Source organism: Poecilia latipinna, unplaced genomic scaffold (assembly GCF_001443285.1).
Source record: "Poecilia latipinna isolate Pla-1442-1.1 unplaced genomic scaffold, P_latipinna-1.0 Scaffold730, whole genome shotgun sequence".
Lineage (NCBI taxonomy): Eukaryota > Metazoa > Chordata > Actinopteri > Cyprinodontiformes > Poeciliidae > Poecilia > Poecilia latipinna.
Window position 1 is genome coordinate 132,575 of NW_015113346.1, and position 17,728 is coordinate 150,302.

Sequence of the window (17,728 nt, forward strand, 5' to 3'; positions counted from 1 at the left end):
CATTTTATTTCTGGATATTAAACTTTGTGTTTAATGACCCCTGCTGGAATATCAATGGTAGCTGATTCAGATAAGCAATGATTATTTTTGCTTTCTCTGCTACAAACTCTGAATACAAGTTATGGACAAATAAATGATCTGTGACAAAGAAACAAGTCTGTCTCAATGTGCATATCATCAAAAAGTTAATTTGTTTTACTCCAAAAAGGGGAACTCGTGTTATATTGACTCATTACAGAGTCCTTATCTCTGTTAATTGTGTTTTTAGTGGCTGCTAGATAATTAAAATCAAATATAGTTTTTCAGAAAATGTGAATTTCACAAAAGTATTTTAAAATGGGATTATTATTAATGCAGACATGTTAGTCTAATGAAAAGCGTGCCCATGTACTGCATCATAAATGCACTTTTTGACAAGCACCATGATTGTGAAGCCTTTGAGAGTTCAGTCCTAAATATCATGCGATCTTTCTGAGAATTTGAATTTGAGGTTTTAATTTTCTGTCATAATCAAAATTAACGTTTAAAATATCTTATCGTGCGCAATGAATTTATATGAGTTTCACATTTCGAATTTGATTACTACAATAAATCCACCTTTCCATAATATTCTGATTTATTGAGATGCACCTGTGTTTGTGTGATTAAAAACTGTCAGCTCAGGAAGTCAGTCTGTTTTGAATAATCACTCCAGAGACGATTTTAAACTTTCAGGTCTACTCAGTGTTCCCCTCCGAGGCTTTCTACATCCAAATTCGCAGCAAGAGAGAAACTGTATTATTTATGTATGTAAATATGCCACAGCTCACAATAAATCGAAGAGTCTACTCTGCCTTGCTTCTTCTGTTTCTTTATGTGAACATGAGGTCTAGACTTTCTATTTCTTACTGAACGTATATTTCTATGCGGAACACAACCACCGTCCTTAACGTGCTACTTACCATAAAGTACAACAAGGTATTTGTTTAGTAGTGTTTCACTGTGTGTGTGTGTGTGTGTGTGTGTGTGTGTGTGTGTGTGTGTGTTGTTGCTGGTGTGTGTAGGTGTGTGTCTGTGTGTGTGTGAGGCAGGCAGGCAGGCTCAGGGTTGGGATTTCGGGTTAAATATTCAAAATGGCGGACGGAGGAGCAGCGAGTCAAGATGAGAGTTCAGCACCAGGTAATGATTACAGCATTTTACATATTCATACTCATATTCAAACTGCGTTACTCGCAATTTATGGTTGCAGAATGCAGATGAAACACAGAACGACCGGCCGACGTGGACCATATTAGGCTTTGTTTTAGTTTACACACAGCTAGCTTAAACTGTAATTTGACAGAGGAGGAAACGAGCTGTTGCAGTGCGACGGCAGAAATACATGGAAACATGCCTCCCCCCTTTGTGTGATTAGACGGCCCGTACGCCGCTACATATTCATACCTCGGTCGACAAATACAACTTAGCATATTTTATTAGTAATCGCCGTCGTGGCTCGGGTTCATGTGTAGCGAATATATCTGTTTTCTAGTGGCAGTTGGCTTGTAGTCTGTTAGCGTTAGCTCACCGGCTAACGCTTGGCTTTGTGTTGATGCCCACAGTGAGGCTTTTGAGGGAGCTTTGCATATTCATTTTTTTTTTCTCCACCGGTCGGGCAGTGGCTTTGCGCTCGTTTCTTTTACAACCAGGGCGTCTCGGAGATATTAATCTAAACACAGCACACATGGCTTTCATTAGGAGCACAGTGCCATCTCGGTGTGCCTCTGTTCGACGTGATTTTTCCCCCTCTTCTCCTCTCTACAGCATTTTGCCTCTGTCTTTTGTGCTCGGCGCAGCGGAGCCACAGCAGCAGCCTGTTGTGTTATTCATGCAGGCCTCCCTCAGCCAGAGTGCGGAGTTCAGCATATTTTACACACACCAAATACATGTCAACACAACACTTTAAAGCTATTATCATCATCTTTTCTCCTAGCATAGTCATCATCTAAGTGGCTAGTATCAGTCCAGTCGTGCTGGAGCTAACTTTAGCTTCGTAAGATGCAGCTGTTGTGTTTTTAAGAGGTAATATAAGCGGTGTTCTGAAAGAAGTCGGTCTGTGCACTTTTCTGCTTGAGTTGAGACCTGTTTGTGTGGTGAATCTGTAACCGAATATAATTTATTCTGTTCAGCCCTCGTTGCTTCTGAAGGATTGGTTTTGAAAACTTAATGTGATTTTCTTCCTTTTGTGGCGGAAGGTTGTCTTTGGACTTTGTGAAGCTGCACTGAATTCAGAGGTTGTACCTGTGTTATCCCCCAGGCACAGGGAGGGGTGGTGAGGCCCACTTCCGGAAGGCCACAGTAATAACAGGCAGGAGGTTTTTGTTTTTTTTGTTATTCTCCATGCTGGCTTCATGACCGGGCAAGACACAGCATGACAGCACTATTTAACTCCATGCTGTTACACTTCTCATTTAGTTTATTTTAAACTCACAAACCCCTTGAGAAGGGTACATTCCTACACTCCTTTTTGGACATGGGAGTTAGAGTTAATTAATGAAGTCGGGCTGTACTCTTGTGACATTGGTTTTATATATACAACTTCATTTGCTTTGCTTATGCTTTTCTTTTTCAGCCAAAAATTCCTTGCTGTATATTAAGATGTTTTTAACTGAACAGAATTGATTTTGATTTGTTGTGCCATCATTTTTGAGCAATTGTGTCTCTGTTTACAATTGAAACCTTCGAAAATACCTGATCCAGAATCGCACACACCCAAAACTTAAGAAATATTTTGGGATATTGCCATGATATATTTACAAAATGATACTGGGCTCTGCCTTGGTAGGGTCAGTTGTTCTGAAATAAAAGTTTTATTTGACTGAATGGTCGTCACCTTTGTTTTTGCGCAATGTTACATTTTCAAGTTTGCTTTGAAATACAAATTATTAACAAATTCTGCAACTTGCACAAACCATTTCTAATTTTTTGATAGTGCATACTTAATTTTATCTGATTTCTAACATACCAAATTGGTTGATTTACGACATAGAGGTTGATGAAAAATGTTTAGATTATTTAAAAAAAATTACTCATCTTTATCATGTTTTTGGACTAAATATTCAAAGATAAACTCTAACAATGAATAACTTTTCTGGCATTGTATTTTTATAACACTACTTTGGTATAACGGCATTAATATAGAGATTAAAAATGTGTGATATTTATTGTTCTTATGTAACACAGCTTGTTAAATGTAGACATTTAACAGCGATGGGTGACGACTCCTTCGGTCTCTACATTTTGATTTTCTGTTTTTGTGACTGGAAGTATTTTCAAACAGCCAAATTTGTCTCATGCGGTCAACTAATCTTCAGTCACTCAGGCGTTCTCTTTGGCATCTCACTTCACTTCTAACAGGCCGGTGTCCTATAACTTTTAGATGTGTCCTTTGTCCAACACACCTGAATCAAATTGCATAATTAGCTCCTCAGAATACAGTGAATTTCTACGGAGTAACGGTCGTAACCTGCTGGATTCAGGTGTGTCGAAGGGAAAAGTTGCAGGACATTGGCTGGTGATTGGGACCCCTGTGTTTAAAAAGCTTTAAACCACAGAAGCGACATAACAGAAGATTTTAATGTTTTTTTAAGCTGTAACTTTTTAAAACCTCAGTATACCTTGGCAAATATTTAAGAAAATGTTGCTTCTGAGGGGACAAATATTGGCAAATATTTAAGAAAATGTTGCTTCTGAGGGGACAGTGCTGCCGTTATTATAAACAGCAGCCACAGACTCTCTGATTCTAAAACGCATAGTAGTTTTTTTTTTTTTTTTTTCCGTCTTTCGGCTCAAACTAAATATGCTCACAATAATGTTATAGTATTTGACTGTGCAAAAATAGCACTCAAGTACCCGAATGCAAATGCTTGAGATGAACAGATAACATGAAATAGCAGCAGAAGAAATGAGTGAAACCTTCATGAAAACTATCTTTGGCTCTGATAACTGCACTCAGATGGAGTTTGTAATAATAATGAAGATCATTTGAGCAAAATGGAGATTTATTTTTCTGCTCGGTTATTTTCGTACAGATTTTTTTTTTTTAAAGAGCTACTTAAAAGTGCTGGGAAGTATTTTTCCAAGTCCGAATATGTACGGGGAAAATAAAATGCAGAACAGAATAATATTTGCATAATACTACATTTCATGCCTTATCATTTTGTCTCATCCATCCATCCCAATTGTGAAATCCATATTTAAAGCCTAGCAACTATAAACTATGTGCCATGAATTTATATTGCATGTGTGTTTTTCCCTAAAAATGGCTACGCAGTGGTAGCGCTGGAGATTTTTGTGTGGAAAAGCGTGAAATCTTCATGTTTAACGATGTGTCTGCTATTTCTTTAAATTGTATTTTTCTCCAAACTGATTCACTTTCAAAGTACAAAAGAAATCTCATGCTATTAAGTGTCAAATTTTATGTTCCAAGATCCTAAACTAAATTTACTGCGTTGGGGATTGCCAAAGAAAAGTTAATTTGGTTATGTCTCGCATGTAACAAGACTCTCATAAATGCTAGTACTTTAATTTTTTCCAGTAGTGTATTTGCAACTGTGAAAAAAATGTGTTAATTTATGTAGGAAAAAAAGGACTTGTATTAGATTGAGGTTCTTAAATAACAACTGAGAATTGAATGTTTCCCTCAAACTGGAGCTACTTTTTCTCATTTAACCAGTTTCACAGTTCCACCCTCATTCTGGCCTTGTACTTTCATCATGAATATTCATTGTTGTAAACACGGTTGTTATGAATAATGCAACACCCGCTGTAATAAATTCAGGACATGCCATTTCAGAGCACTGAGAGGGCCTCCATGCAGGCTCCAGTTAGACAGGCTGCCTTTTTCCTGTTGTGGAAGCATCATTTTAGATAATAATAAGAGTCTTGTGGTGCCCTAGGACTTCTCATGTTTCTGGGGAATTAAAAAAAAAAGAAGAAAAAAAAAGAAAAGAAAATCCACTCTGACTTTACAATGACATGAAAAACTTGTTAAATATATTCCAATTAGCAGGAATTTTTTTTTTTTGTAACACTAATACAAAAAATAAGCAAGCTCAGGTCATCTTTTAAGCATTTAATAGTATTAAAATCCTAGATGGAGATAAAAAGTAAAAGTGACAACATGTTTACAATGTAGCAACAAGAGATAATCTTTAAGAAGGCTTTCGGGAAAAGTAGGGAAAGGCAAGTTGTTGCATGTTGCAGGCAATAACTGTCAAGTTGTTCCTAACGGATGACATGCCTCAGATATAATTAAGATCTGGAGTAAACTATTGCTGGTATTTTATTGTAGCTTGTTTTAGCTACAAACAGTGAGAAGTGAAAACCGAGGTCTTGTGTAGGAAAAGATACCGACTAGTAAGAACATTGTTGCTTTGCTGAGCTTCCTTTGACTTGCTATGGAGCAGAAGGTTCAGAACGATGAGTAACCACCTGAATATCCACGAGTTAATATAAATGTCATGTCCCTCATCAGTGACGTTCATGTGAATTTAAACTGTAACAGCGAGTCATGCGGCTAACCTCTGCTGCATGTGCTTAATGGAGGGCTTGTCCTCCCTGAGAAACGTACTTTAATTTGCTCGGATTGGATTTTCCTCCTAGTCTACCGAAAGTTGCCTAATGACCACCCAGGAGAGAAACCACGGTAGCTTACAGAGGTGTTAGACCCATTACTGTTCATCAAATTACATGGCATGCTGTATATAGTTTTGCTCATTTGTGGACTCGGTCCGGCTGCAGCTTCTGGTCTTTGTGGCATGGTTTATTACACTCCAGTCTGAATCTGCTTGGAATATTCATAAAAATGCTGCACTTAGCTGGGAAGTTGTTGTGTTTTTAGGTTAATGGCCCCAAACTCACAGATAATTTGTCTTGCGCGTACATCCAGACCAATAAAAACAAATGAGCACGGTGCTCAGATTGACCTAAATGTACAGGTTGTCCGTGTAGTCTCGGCTAACCCTGAAAAACAAAGGTGCTAGTACAGAATGAGGATGCGCTAATTAACTTTTTGCTCAGTCTCGTGTCGAATCTCTCAGCTCACATTAATGTCCCTGCAGAATTCAGCCAGCCTTCCCGTATTACAACGCTAATGAGATAACGGTTTAAAATTCTCTGCGCAGGATATTTGTATAATGCATTGTTCCACTTTGAGGTTTTGCAAACCATTCAACCAAGGGGCCGTGTATGTGTAGCGCTGCCTATAACCAAGTTTGCATTCACTTCTTCTCTGCTTTCTCATTTGGTTGCTGGAGGACAAGAAGAGTCGTTTCTCAGCCTCCCCAGGCTTACCTTGTTCAGGCAATATCTTCAAAATCTTTTTATTGCAGATGGCATGAAACATGGAAATGCTCGTCTTTGAATAAACTGTTGACAAGTGTGAACATGTCACTACATTTAAACATGCTTCAGTGGTCATGTTTTATTTAAATCGTTTAAGTATTTATGTCTTGAAGGAAATAAGACTGATAAATAGTGTGAAGTGTATATTGAATATCAGAGGTGTTATGACAATTGGCATTCATCTAGAATGTGCCAGTAAAGTCCAAGTTGTCGATAAAAGGTGAAACAAGTTCTTTTTCACATTCAAATTTCCTGATACATGCAATATCAGGAAAACATGCAATTAAGATGGTATTGCCAAACACTGCTGTGATGTTATTTAGGACTATTCAATGATTATTTTCCCAACTACTTTTTGTGAAATTTATCATCTCTGCCACTAAAAATATACACAAGGTGTGAACATCAAGAGCAGAAGTAGTTAATCAAATAAGCCAAATATACTATTGGGATTCATAATTTGTAGTCATGTCACAATCAAAATTGTTCTTTGTGATATTGCAGGTATTGATATTGCAATAATAATTATGATTCCATATATTGTGCAGCTCTAATTGACACCAAGACCTGAGGGAATTTGAAGACGTATTTGCCAAATTCATAGTGGAAGAAACATGGATGATTCTGAAATGAAAGACATGAGTTTGTTTGACAGATTTTAGCTGATTTTGATTTTTCTTTCACAACTATAAATGAAAATCATAAGTTTTTATTTTCCTCCTGGTTAGAGTAGAAATGTAACTGAACAAAGCTTTTGTAGTAGAGGAAGAATTTTTTAAAAACCTCTGAGGGTGTCTGTCTCTACATCACAGACAATACAAATACAATAAAATCCTTGGGATTATGTAGAAAAATAATTGTTAGGGTCATTTTAAAAATGAATAAAAGTATTGTCTGGGTTAATGTGTGATTGGGGAAACCTCTCCTGTACTTTTGGTGGATTGTTAAATTTAAAATATTCCATTCATTCACTATTAAGGAGCCCTGTGAAGCATCTCTGACTGATTCATATTAGGTCCAGAAGCAATGTCACCTCATCTGTAAGTGAGAGAGTGCAGTTGGTGCTTCATAATTATTTAAAACTGTGATGTTTCTATAATATATGAAATATTCCATCACAAAATTTCTAAACGGACTAAAGTATTGCATAGGTGATGGTTTAAGCAGCTTTTAGCAACCTGTAGTATCATTCAGCATGACTGGTGTGATTACCATGTTTAGTAATAGCCATGCTAACACTTGCGTGTTCCCTGTAGGGTCACCATAACCTTTCCAGAAAGATTGCGAACAAATATTTGAACACTTGAAAAGGTTCAAGCTTAAGGTACTGCTGTATTCAGGCCTCACCCTGTTTAAAGGTAGCAGTCGGGACAAACAGCAGACTTGCTTCATTACAAAACAGTTTGGTTTTGAGCGTCTTCTTTACACCTTTCGTCTGGCTTCATTTTGAAACGTCTCAGTGACTTTAAAATCAGGGATGCACCGATGCACTTTTTTCACTTCCGATACCGATACAGATATCAGAGGTTTAGTATTGGCAGATACCGATCTGATACAGAAAAGCAGTGATTTTTTTTTTAAAAACACAAACATAAATGTTCTGAATTAAGAATTTATTTGATAATTATGCACCAATACAACACAGTTAAATATAAAAGCAGCTGCAAAAGCTTGGTGAAAAATGTAAAAACAACACAACTTTAATTTGTTCAGTACTTGTAATTAGGAGAATAACAGCAAATGTAAAATAATAAATGACAATAGGTTGACTAGTCAAACATATAAAAAGTTTAATTGCACTTTCTGAACCATTTGAAAGAACATTTTTGCAATTAGGAATTTCAAATATAATATAAAATAAATATAAAGCCGTGACGTCGCTCAGAGCACAAAGCATAGAATTAGGCTGAATAGATCTGTCCTCAAGGATTGTCATTGATACATGATCTAGACTTTTTTTTCAATATTGGAAGCAATACAGATATTGATATCAGATTACTGCATTGCTATTTAAAGTGGCCAACTTTGAGTCATGTTCCCTCAGTAACAACTTCTAAACTGAAGAGTGTTTCTTGAGTATGAGTGGTTAGTATTTCTGTATGGTGCGTTCAGTTATTGTTAAAAAGGTCGGGTATTTATTTGCTAGCTGGGCAATAAGTGATGTGGGCCAGCTTATTTCTCCGTGCATCTCTAATTTTATCTACATGGTTGAGATGAACATATTTTTTGTTAGCATACATGTAGAGAGAAACGAGGAAGAAAACATGTTTATTAGTATTTACCGTGGTGCGGTTATCAGCGTTGGTCAGCTGTGATTCGGTCAGGCAGTGGTTGGTAAGTACAGAGGTTGATTAGGCCTTTAGCCAGGAGCAGTTGCTGTGGATTTGGTCGGTAAGCCCCTTCCCCAGAAGACCCAAATCCAGCCTCACATTCCTCTCTGATTGGTTGGACACCTGTGCGGCTCTATGACCGGGCCGCTTCCCTGCCGCATTAACTCTCAGCACATGCTCCGAGTGAATTTTAAAAGGGGGGGCCCCCCAAAACGAAACACTAATGGAATGTAAAGCTAATCTAAATATGTTAATCCCCAAACACTTCATAAACATGGACGCCAGCGGCCCGCCACCCACTTTCTGAAGTCATTCGCTTTGGAATGTTTTCGCCGTGGGGGTTCTCACAGTAATGACAAGCTGCTGGTGGATTAATGTGGAGTTATTTATTTCCGATTGAGCGAGTCCAACACCCTCCACCCCCTCCGCCTTTTCCCTCTCCCCCCCACACAAAACCCAAACCTCCCCCTCCCTCCCTCTTTAGCAGTTCGGCCCAGTCTCCAGTCGCAGACGCTCCATCGAAGCAGTTCACCCAGCTAACACCGCAAACCCTCTGCTGTCAGACCTCACGTTGCATTCTGGGATGTCTTCAGCCCCTTTACCTGCTCTTAGCTAATTACTTTTTAGGCCAGTGCTCACACAATAATTGGTCTTGTGCTGCTTCCTCCCCTCCTTCTGCTGCACAGAGTGCTAGTTTGAGCACTTTCTTCCCTCTCTCTCTCTCCATCGTCCTTATTCCCCTGTTTTTTATCGTTCTCCAAAAGCCATCCAATTAATATGCTAATGAGCTGATAAATATTTATAGGGGTTTTAAATTATGCAGAGAGCTTTCAGAGCCCGGTGTGAAATGCGTTGCTCGCAGGACTTCAAAGCCTTGCATCACTAACGAGGCAGGAGTAGATTTGCATACGGCTTTAATCAGCTGAATACTGATTATGCTTCATTATAGAGTTGGATGGAGGGAGGAAAAAGAGGAGGGGGGTTCGGTGTTGAAGGAGTCCGCCAGCTGCACTTGTCGTTTGTTTCATTCCAGCAAGAGAGGGAGAGAGAGAGAGAAGTTTTTCAGAAGTAGAGGCAATCTTGGCAGCAGAGAGAGGGAGTGCTAGAGAAAAAGGGGGCAGAGCTGTAAGAAAAGAGGGGAGCAAGGAGAGCTGTTTGCCTAGACCCTGTTGGCTTTCCCAGTGTGCGTTTCCCAGAGTTGCTCAGCAGACCGTGTGGTAGAGACCGCCACTGTGTCCCTGTGTCTCTGTGTGTTTGCTGCTGACCAGTGGAGAGTGAAAACAAGAGAGAAGGGAGGCAGAGGCGGGGGGGCGTGGGAGGAAGGAGTGCGTTCTGGACATCCTGTCGGTGGGGTTGCCCATTCGGGCGGGTTGTATTCGACAGGTCCAGCAAGCATGCAGGAAAGCACAGGTGGAGCAAAAGCGGGTGAGTTTTTCTTTTTAAAGAAGACTGCGAGCGAGTTCGGCTGGGTTTTATTGTTTGGTTGGAGGCTAATCTGGAATATTGACATGCAAATGTTACAGGTTTTATCCGACACGGTTGTGACATCTTGCTTTTTTAAAATGAGTGTTCTGTAGCTTTTATCAGTGAGAATGAATGAGGACTTGAGGAGCAGGAGTAATATCTTGGGGCCAGTTGATATGAGATTATCTCATTATGTGTCTGTCTGGTTCTTTCAGATGCTAAAGTGAATAATCAGTCAGAAACTTCTAAATGTGAAATGGAAAGAGGTGACGGGAACACCGGTCAGTATCGATCAGCCTTTTTCTTTTTTTTTTCTTTCTTTCATTTGTTTTTTTTGTGTTTTTTTTTTTTGCACGGTGGAGATATTGAATTTTTCGAGTTTTATCTCCTCATTCAACAGGTTTCAGAATCGGATCTGAAATTTATTTGAAAAATGTTGGCAACACAAAACCATCCTGTTAATCTTTGTAAACTCATTTGATCAGCTTTCCAAAATTTCCATTATTTTTATTTTTCGTTTTGTTTTGTTTGGTTTTGTTCCAATGCTTTAGTGACGTTTCGCTGCAACTATGTAACCTTACGTTGAATACTGAAGATAAACATTTGCATTCTTCCTGATATATGCTTTGAATTCCTGTGCAAGCTGCAAATGTGAACTCTTTATTTAATCAGTAACGCGCAGCTGTTTTCATATGCATTTAAAGAAACATTTCTTCCCACCTGCAGATATTTTCAGTGTTCCTCTTTTTGTTTTTTAACTGCAGTGTCTTTTCTCGGTTGAACCGCTGTTACAAACATGTCTGTGTTTCTGTGCCTAGGAGTCCAAACCAATGGACTGGACTTTCAGCGGCAGACGGTGCCAACCACAATCTCTAACGCACATGCACAAGCCCTCTTCCAACAGGTACCACATCGCACATGCCTGCATGAGCTGCAGCATTCACTTTTACCTTTCAAAAGTTCTTGTTTTAATCCAAGGAGCAGCCTTGTTACAGGAGACTACAGCTTTAAATATTCATAAAAGTAGTTGCATAAAAAAAAAAAAAAGAGAGAGAGATGCAATTCTAGGAGAGGTATGCTCATCAGCACGACAACATTTGCAAGCAAGGAGTTCATTTAAATGAGCCAGGCTCTCTCAGTGTCGCCTGGCAACAAGGCAGATTAATCAACCCTGTATGCTAATTAAGCTGCTCTGCGGTTGCTCGGAAACAGATGGCAGAGAATATGCAAATCTATGCAGAATTTACATGCACTGCATAACAGTTATTTTAATTAGCATCTCTGCTCTTCCCCTCCCTTCACTTCACTTCTTCCTGTCTCTGAAGGCTGCGACACATTTTAAATGCCCACTTTTATCGCTGTCTGTCTTTTTTTCTTTTTTTTTTTTTTTTTAATTGAAATTCCTCTCACTGCTTAAAGACAAAAGGTGCAGTCTGACCGAGCCACTCAGGTAGCAGAGAAATTAGATTTTTATCGTCTTGGTTCTCCTTGTTTAGCACGATGCTTCGTTTCTTGATCTGATTTGCTTTAATTAAAAAAACATCAGTGTCTTGCTCCTATATTTTATGATTATGACTTAAAAGGACATAAAATTAAGTTTGGCTCTCCGCTTCACTTCTGCCAGTCGAAGTCGGAAGACTCGGGTGCTCTTCCTGCCTCCGTCCAGCAGAGCGTGTTGCCTCAGACCCAGCTAATGTTGGCAGGGGGACAGATTGCTGGAGTAAGTGGCCCCCCGCCCCCGCTGTGCTCGGTCACAACCTCGTCGTTGCGTGCATCCCCCCCCCCGTGATCACCTTTCAATACGATCAGTCCTGCTGGAGAAACATAGCTGTCTAAATGATGGGTTGATAAGTTTGAGCCTTCTCCACCTGTCTGCCTGCTCATCTCTGTGGTTGTTGGTTTATGTTCAAACGTCTCCATAAAAGAAAGTGTAAAGCGAGCATTCGAGGCATTTCATTTCCATGTGTTTTTTTTTTTTTTTTTTTTTTTTTCTGAGAGGATCCGACGGCTGCTGCTGTGCGATGCGGGAGTGAATGTTTACTGTGCATGTGGATCTGTGTTTGAACATCGACGTCAACATGCTCATTCGCACTTTTGCCTGGCGCAGCTGCATGAGTCCTTTTCTCTGTTTTCCTGTGATGACTCATGTTTGTGCTTACAAAACAGCCTAAGCTTTCGTTTATCTTTGATATCTTTGTGAAAAGTTACATTCTTCAAGGACATTTAGAAAAATACTTGCAGTTAACACGATTCCGTGACTTGCAAAGGTATTCACACTTCCTTGATTTTTCCATGTTACGACCAGAGTTTACTTTATTAAGATTGTATGTGATCCACGGACAGAAAGTAGTAAATAACTGAAGTGGAAGAAACATGATTTTGGGGCTATTTGAGTTCATTTATTTATTTTTTACATATAATCTAAAAAGTGCTGCATATATTTATGTTCAGGCCCTCTAGTTCAGTACTTTGGAGAAGTACTTTTTTCTGCACTTACAGCTGCAAGTCTTGTGGTTTCTCCACCAAATTTGCTCAACTGGAAACTGAAATTTCTTTGTAAGGTAGTTCAAGCTTGGTTAAATTGATTGGAAAACATCTGTAAGCAGGAATTTTTAAATCTTGCCACAAATTTTCTAACTTATTTCGGTCTGGACTTTGATTGGACCAAATGAATATGCTTTGATCCAAACCAGCTTTCTGACTGAAGGGTCATTGTCTGCTCCCGCTAAAGCCTTTTTTCTTCCTTTAAATCTACCCATCTTTACACCAAGCATCTCCACAGCATGATGCTGCCACCTCTATGTGTGACTGTGGAGATGGTGTGTTTAGAATTATGGGTTGCCTCAGTTTTCTATAACATATAGTGTTTTAGATCTAGGAATAATAGTTAAATTGGACTTCTGATGGCTCTCTCTCAACTTTCTCACTGCCACTATTTAATTTTTCACGCGTAAAATCTCATCAGCTCCCTGACCCCGCTGAAGACGAGTATCCACACAGCATGATGCTGCCACCAGCGCACCTGAGAAGTATCAAAAAGGTGTAAATACTTTTGCAAGGCACTGTGATCGAAACGTTGCAGGAACAAAGCACAGCTACACTTGTGGTTTTGTTGCATCAACACCAACTGAAGTCAGTGTTGACATTTATTCAAGAAACGAACAATAACAACTTGTTGTAATTGATAGGAATTTACTTTCAGTATATTTACTGAAATATTTCCAGTAAATATACCCAAATTACTATCAAAACTCCCAGGCATTAAGTCATAAACTTATCTCACATCTGACACTAAACTTTTCATTGGTATCGAAGCCAAAGCACACTTCACGTTCCGTGCGATCTATCCTTAAACCTAAAGCGCATCACCTACTTCCTCGGTGTTTCCAGCCGCGCCGGTCTCATGCCTCCCGTGTGTGTTTCCCCTCAGTTGACCCTGAGCCCGGCGCAGCAGCAGCTGCTGCTCCAGCAGGCCCAAGCTCATCTGCTGGCTGCAGCCGTGCAGCAGCAGCAGCAGCACTCCGCCAGCCAGCAGAGCAGCACCACTGGAGCCAACATCTCGGCCACCGCAGCCACGCCGATCACCCAGCTGCCCCTGTCACAGCCCATCCAGATTGCCCCTGTAAGTCGCCACCCTCCCTACGCTTACAGTAAAAAGTTTCAGTCGGCTAATTGTGTGTGTGTGTGTGTTTTTATTTTTTATTTTTTTATGCAGCAGCTGCCGCAGAATCTAACCCTGCCTCAGTTTGTCCTGGTTCAGTCTGGCCACCCGATTGCAACGCCGTTGCAGCCCACTCAGTTTATCATCTCGCAGACGCCGCCGGCCCAGCAAGGCAAGTGGATTCACTCGTACGATTTAGAGGAGAGAAACATTAGCAGCATTTTGTTAAAACGTTCCTGTTGCATGTAACTCTTCAGGTATATTGCCAGCCCAGAGTCTTCTAACTCAACTACCTCAAAGCCAAGCTAACCTCCATCCGACTCAACCAAGCATTACCCTTGCAACTCAGGTAAGATATAATCAAAGTTTGTTTAGGTTGTTATCTTCTTATACATGTTTTGTTTATCTTTACTCCTTTCCTCTGCAGCCTACATCTCCAACTCGTACGACGGCAACCACCAACATTAAGAGTCTGCCCCACAGTCAGACGCCCCCCAAGCGGTTGGACACCCCCACTATGGAGGAGCCCAGCGATCTTGAAGAGCTGGAGCAGTTTGCCAAAACTTTCAAGCAGCGGCGAATCAAACTAGGCTTCACGCAGGTAAACGGTCAGGAGATTAATCTGAAAAAGATTTCGAGTTGGATTCACAAATGTGTGCTGGCAGTAAGCATCTCCAGTTGATTTTACATAGTTTGTGAAGGTAGGAAATTTGCTTTTTGATTTCCCAAATTTGTATGTAGACGTATTAAAGGTGCAGGATAATTTCCTTCAGATTTGATCAATCTTTTGGTTGCAGACTTTCAAATGAAGCTAAATGGAATTGGTACATAAAATGAAACTAGATAAATGTTTTGCACTCATTTCCAGAATGTAAAACTGGGAGGAGAATTTAAAGTTTGAAAAAGTTTGGACTCCGACCTGTAAATTACAAAGGAACCCTGTTTTTAATGTCACTTGTGTTTTTCTTCATATTTAAGGTATCATATACCTTTGGCACTTTTAGAGAAATATGTTACAAACCAGTACAGAGACATAAAGGAAGCCCTGCACATTTAGTTAGTATTCGACTCCAGTTTGAAGTCGTGCTGTTGAGTTACACCTAAATTACAACTTCCTGTCTTGTAGCATTATTAGCTTTCTGTGTCTGAACCAAGCTGAGGTTCAGGAGCTGCAGCAGCAGGGATGTAGGGAGGAATCGGCCTGCATACTCATAGATCCATGCTTATTAAATGAGGAAAAATATGTGAAAGTCACATGTAGGCCATTTTAGGCTCTGATCAGAATATTTTTGCGAATCTAAAAAAAAACAAAAAAAAAAAAGTTTTTAGAGGCTTTAATCAGAACTAGGAGACTAGAAGACCGTTAATAATTTATGACTCTCATATTTCTGTGTCGTTGTCTCCCTTCAAATCGCAGGGGGACGTCGGCCTGGCGATGGGGAAACTGTATGGAAACGACTTCAGCCAAACCACCATTTCTCGCTTTGAGGCCTTGAACCTGAGCTTTAAGAACATGTGCAAACTCAAGCCTTTGCTGGAGAAGTGGCTTAATGATGCAGGTTTGTCCCTAAGCCCACCTTGTTTCTTGAGTTTGAAGACAGATGGATCAATGTTCCAACACACCTGAATCAAACAAATCATCATGAGCATTTTGAAGAACTTGACCTCAATGACCCCAGTTGAAGGATGGTGGGTTTTGCATGATGTACTTTGCCTTTACCTCCCTCCTTTCCGTTTGTCGGTGCTGTTTGTGCAGATAACCTGACATCTGACCAGTCCTTGTCCAGCCCCAGTGCCCTGGGCTCCTCAGGCATGGGCATAGAGGGCATCAACCGCAGACGGAAGAAAAGGACCAGTATCGAGACCAACATTCGAGTGGCCTTAGAAAAGAGCTTTCTGGAGGTGAGAGCTTCATGTTCATGAAATCAAAAGTCCTGATTGAAATCCTTAAAAATGCTTGAATTTTTAAGGATAGACTTTTCAAGGTTTGGAAAGTGCATGACATCCTTCTGTCTGCATTGTTTTGTAATAAAGTTGCAGTAGATTTTTAGGAGAAAAGACTCCTTACAGAAAGTCAGGCGGTTATTTATATAGTGTAAGAATTTCATTTGAGCCACAAACAGATTTGTACAATGTAATGACAATTTATTATTCTTAATGGCTCAGTGAGTTATTGATTTGAGTAATTGAAATGAAGGTGGTCTTATATTTTATTCACTAAACTTATTGAAATTGCTGATTTTATTTTATTTATTTATTTTTTTGTTAAATCAATGTTTTGTTCTCAGACCAGTCGGGTGTAGAGAGAATTAAAATTGTGTTATATTTGTTTACTTTGTCCCTGCTATGCAGAACACTATAATAAGATATTAATAACAGTAATTAATTATGTCATTCAGTGGTGAATTGAAACTAATCTTTTTAGTTCATTTGTATAGTTTTTATCTCCAAAGTGTGGTGCTGAAAAAGTTTGAAAACTTACCTTTGAAACTCAGCAGCAGTGAGGTTGTTTTGGATGACGCAGCACTGCAGCTTCCTCAGTACTGACAGGGAATCCCTGGCTTCTTTGCCCTCTTCAAGCAGAACCAAAAACCTACCTCTGACGAGATCAGCATTATCGCTGACCAGCTCAACATGGAGAAGGAGGTGATCCGGGTCTGGTTCTGCAATCGCCGACAGAAAGAGAAGCGGATTAACCCGCCCAGCAGCGTCAATAACGGAGGAGGCAGCACCTCCATCAAGACCATCTTTACCCCCAGCAGCCCTTTGGTAGCCACACTCGCACATTAAAACCGTTCTTCAGCAGTGTCGGATCTTTTGACTGATCCGTCACACTTGATGCTTTAAGCTAAACTTAAAACAAGATGTGAACCCAGAGAAGGTCGCTGAGTGCTCCTCCGTATCCTCCTCTCCAGGTGGCAAGCACAGCAAGCCTTGTTAGCAGTCCAACTATTAACACATCCACCACCCTGACTGTAAACCCAGTGATGCCTCTCACCAGCACCAGTGTCTCCAGTTTGGCTTTCACAGGTTTGTGTTTGTTTTTAACTTTGACTGAAACCTTGAATCAGTCAATCTAAGCCGGGTGTCTGTTTCATTTATTTTTTAAGAGCAACTTTTGTGTTAAAATGCCCTAGCTGTAAATCTACACCTGTGCGTCTCGGCATGCACGAACTTATGAATAGGCAAATAGCTTCCTCTGTGTTGTACGCCTGCAGCTGCTGCATTCCTGCTTATGTTTAACTTTATTCAAGCTTGAAATAAGTTGCAGATATCGTCGATAACCTTATTGAATGTCAACAATCTTACATGTTTGTTGTTTTAGCTTCAGTAATGTTTTATAGAGTGTCTTTAACATTGCAGTGGGCTGTTGTGCAACTTTAAGTAGTTTTCAGTTGAAAGGAAACAGCTGCAGGCAAGTGTTGGAGGTTTAGGTGGGGACCACTTTGCATATTTATACGCATTTTAAAAGAGGACAAGCTGCAGAGTTGCAGTTAAACCATTTCGACATCACATTCCAGGGTTTCCCCCAGAAAACTTGCTAAGCCCGGTGGTGGGGGCATCGAGGCGGTCCACAGGCGATCTATCGTGTTTTTGTATTAAAAGATGTTAAGTTGACAGAAAATATTAAAGTATTACTGTGTAATTATATGTTACAGGAAAACATCTCCAGTGAAATGCTATTTAAACCTGCAACTAGTCTAAAAACAACAAATTTGCACTTCTGTTTAATCCAAATTAAGTCAGCAGCTCCATCAGGCCCCCAAGAGCTTTAGGGGCCCCATAAACGCTAATATTTTAAAACAGACCACAGATACATAAATGTAACACTGGTTTATTGAGATTATCAATACTGTTAAACTTGATTCATTTTCAGCATACATAAATGAAAAGAGTTTAAATTGTTTAA

At 39.9% G+C, this 17,728-nt stretch overlaps 1 protein-coding gene across 12 annotated transcripts in view; it reads left to right on the forward strand.

Annotated features, from left to right (window-relative positions):
* Window positions 1-1,060: 1,060 nt before the first annotated feature.
* The window catches only part of pou2f1b (POU class 2 homeobox 1b), a 25,875-nt gene continuing 9,207 nt past the window's right edge, over window positions 1,061-17,728 (forward strand). For 2 of the 12 annotated variants that reach the window (XM_015045502.1, XM_015045506.1), the window contains exons 1-12: window positions 1,061-1,158; window positions 10,373-10,438; window positions 10,976-11,061; window positions 11,782-11,877; window positions 13,588-13,779; window positions 13,873-13,990; window positions 14,076-14,167; window positions 14,246-14,419; window positions 15,236-15,377; window positions 15,566-15,720; window positions 16,399-16,587; window positions 16,734-16,848. In XM_015045502.1, coding sequence (XP_014900988.1) covers window positions 1,113-1,158; window positions 10,373-10,438; window positions 10,976-11,061; window positions 11,782-11,877; window positions 13,588-13,779; window positions 13,873-13,990; window positions 14,076-14,167; window positions 14,246-14,419; window positions 15,236-15,377; window positions 15,566-15,720; window positions 16,399-16,587; window positions 16,734-16,848 — 1,471 coding nt within the window. In that variant the 5' untranslated portion in view covers window positions 1,061-1,112. Of the gene's footprint in view, window positions 1,159-8,325; window positions 10,119-10,372; window positions 10,439-10,975; window positions 11,062-11,781; window positions 11,878-13,587; window positions 13,780-13,872; window positions 13,991-14,075; window positions 14,168-14,245; window positions 14,420-15,235; window positions 15,378-15,565; window positions 15,721-16,398; window positions 16,588-16,733; window positions 16,849-17,728 lie in introns of those variants that run through there. The other 10 variants (XM_015045503.1, XM_015045505.1, XM_015045508.1 and 7 more) reach the window with 10 other exon arrangements.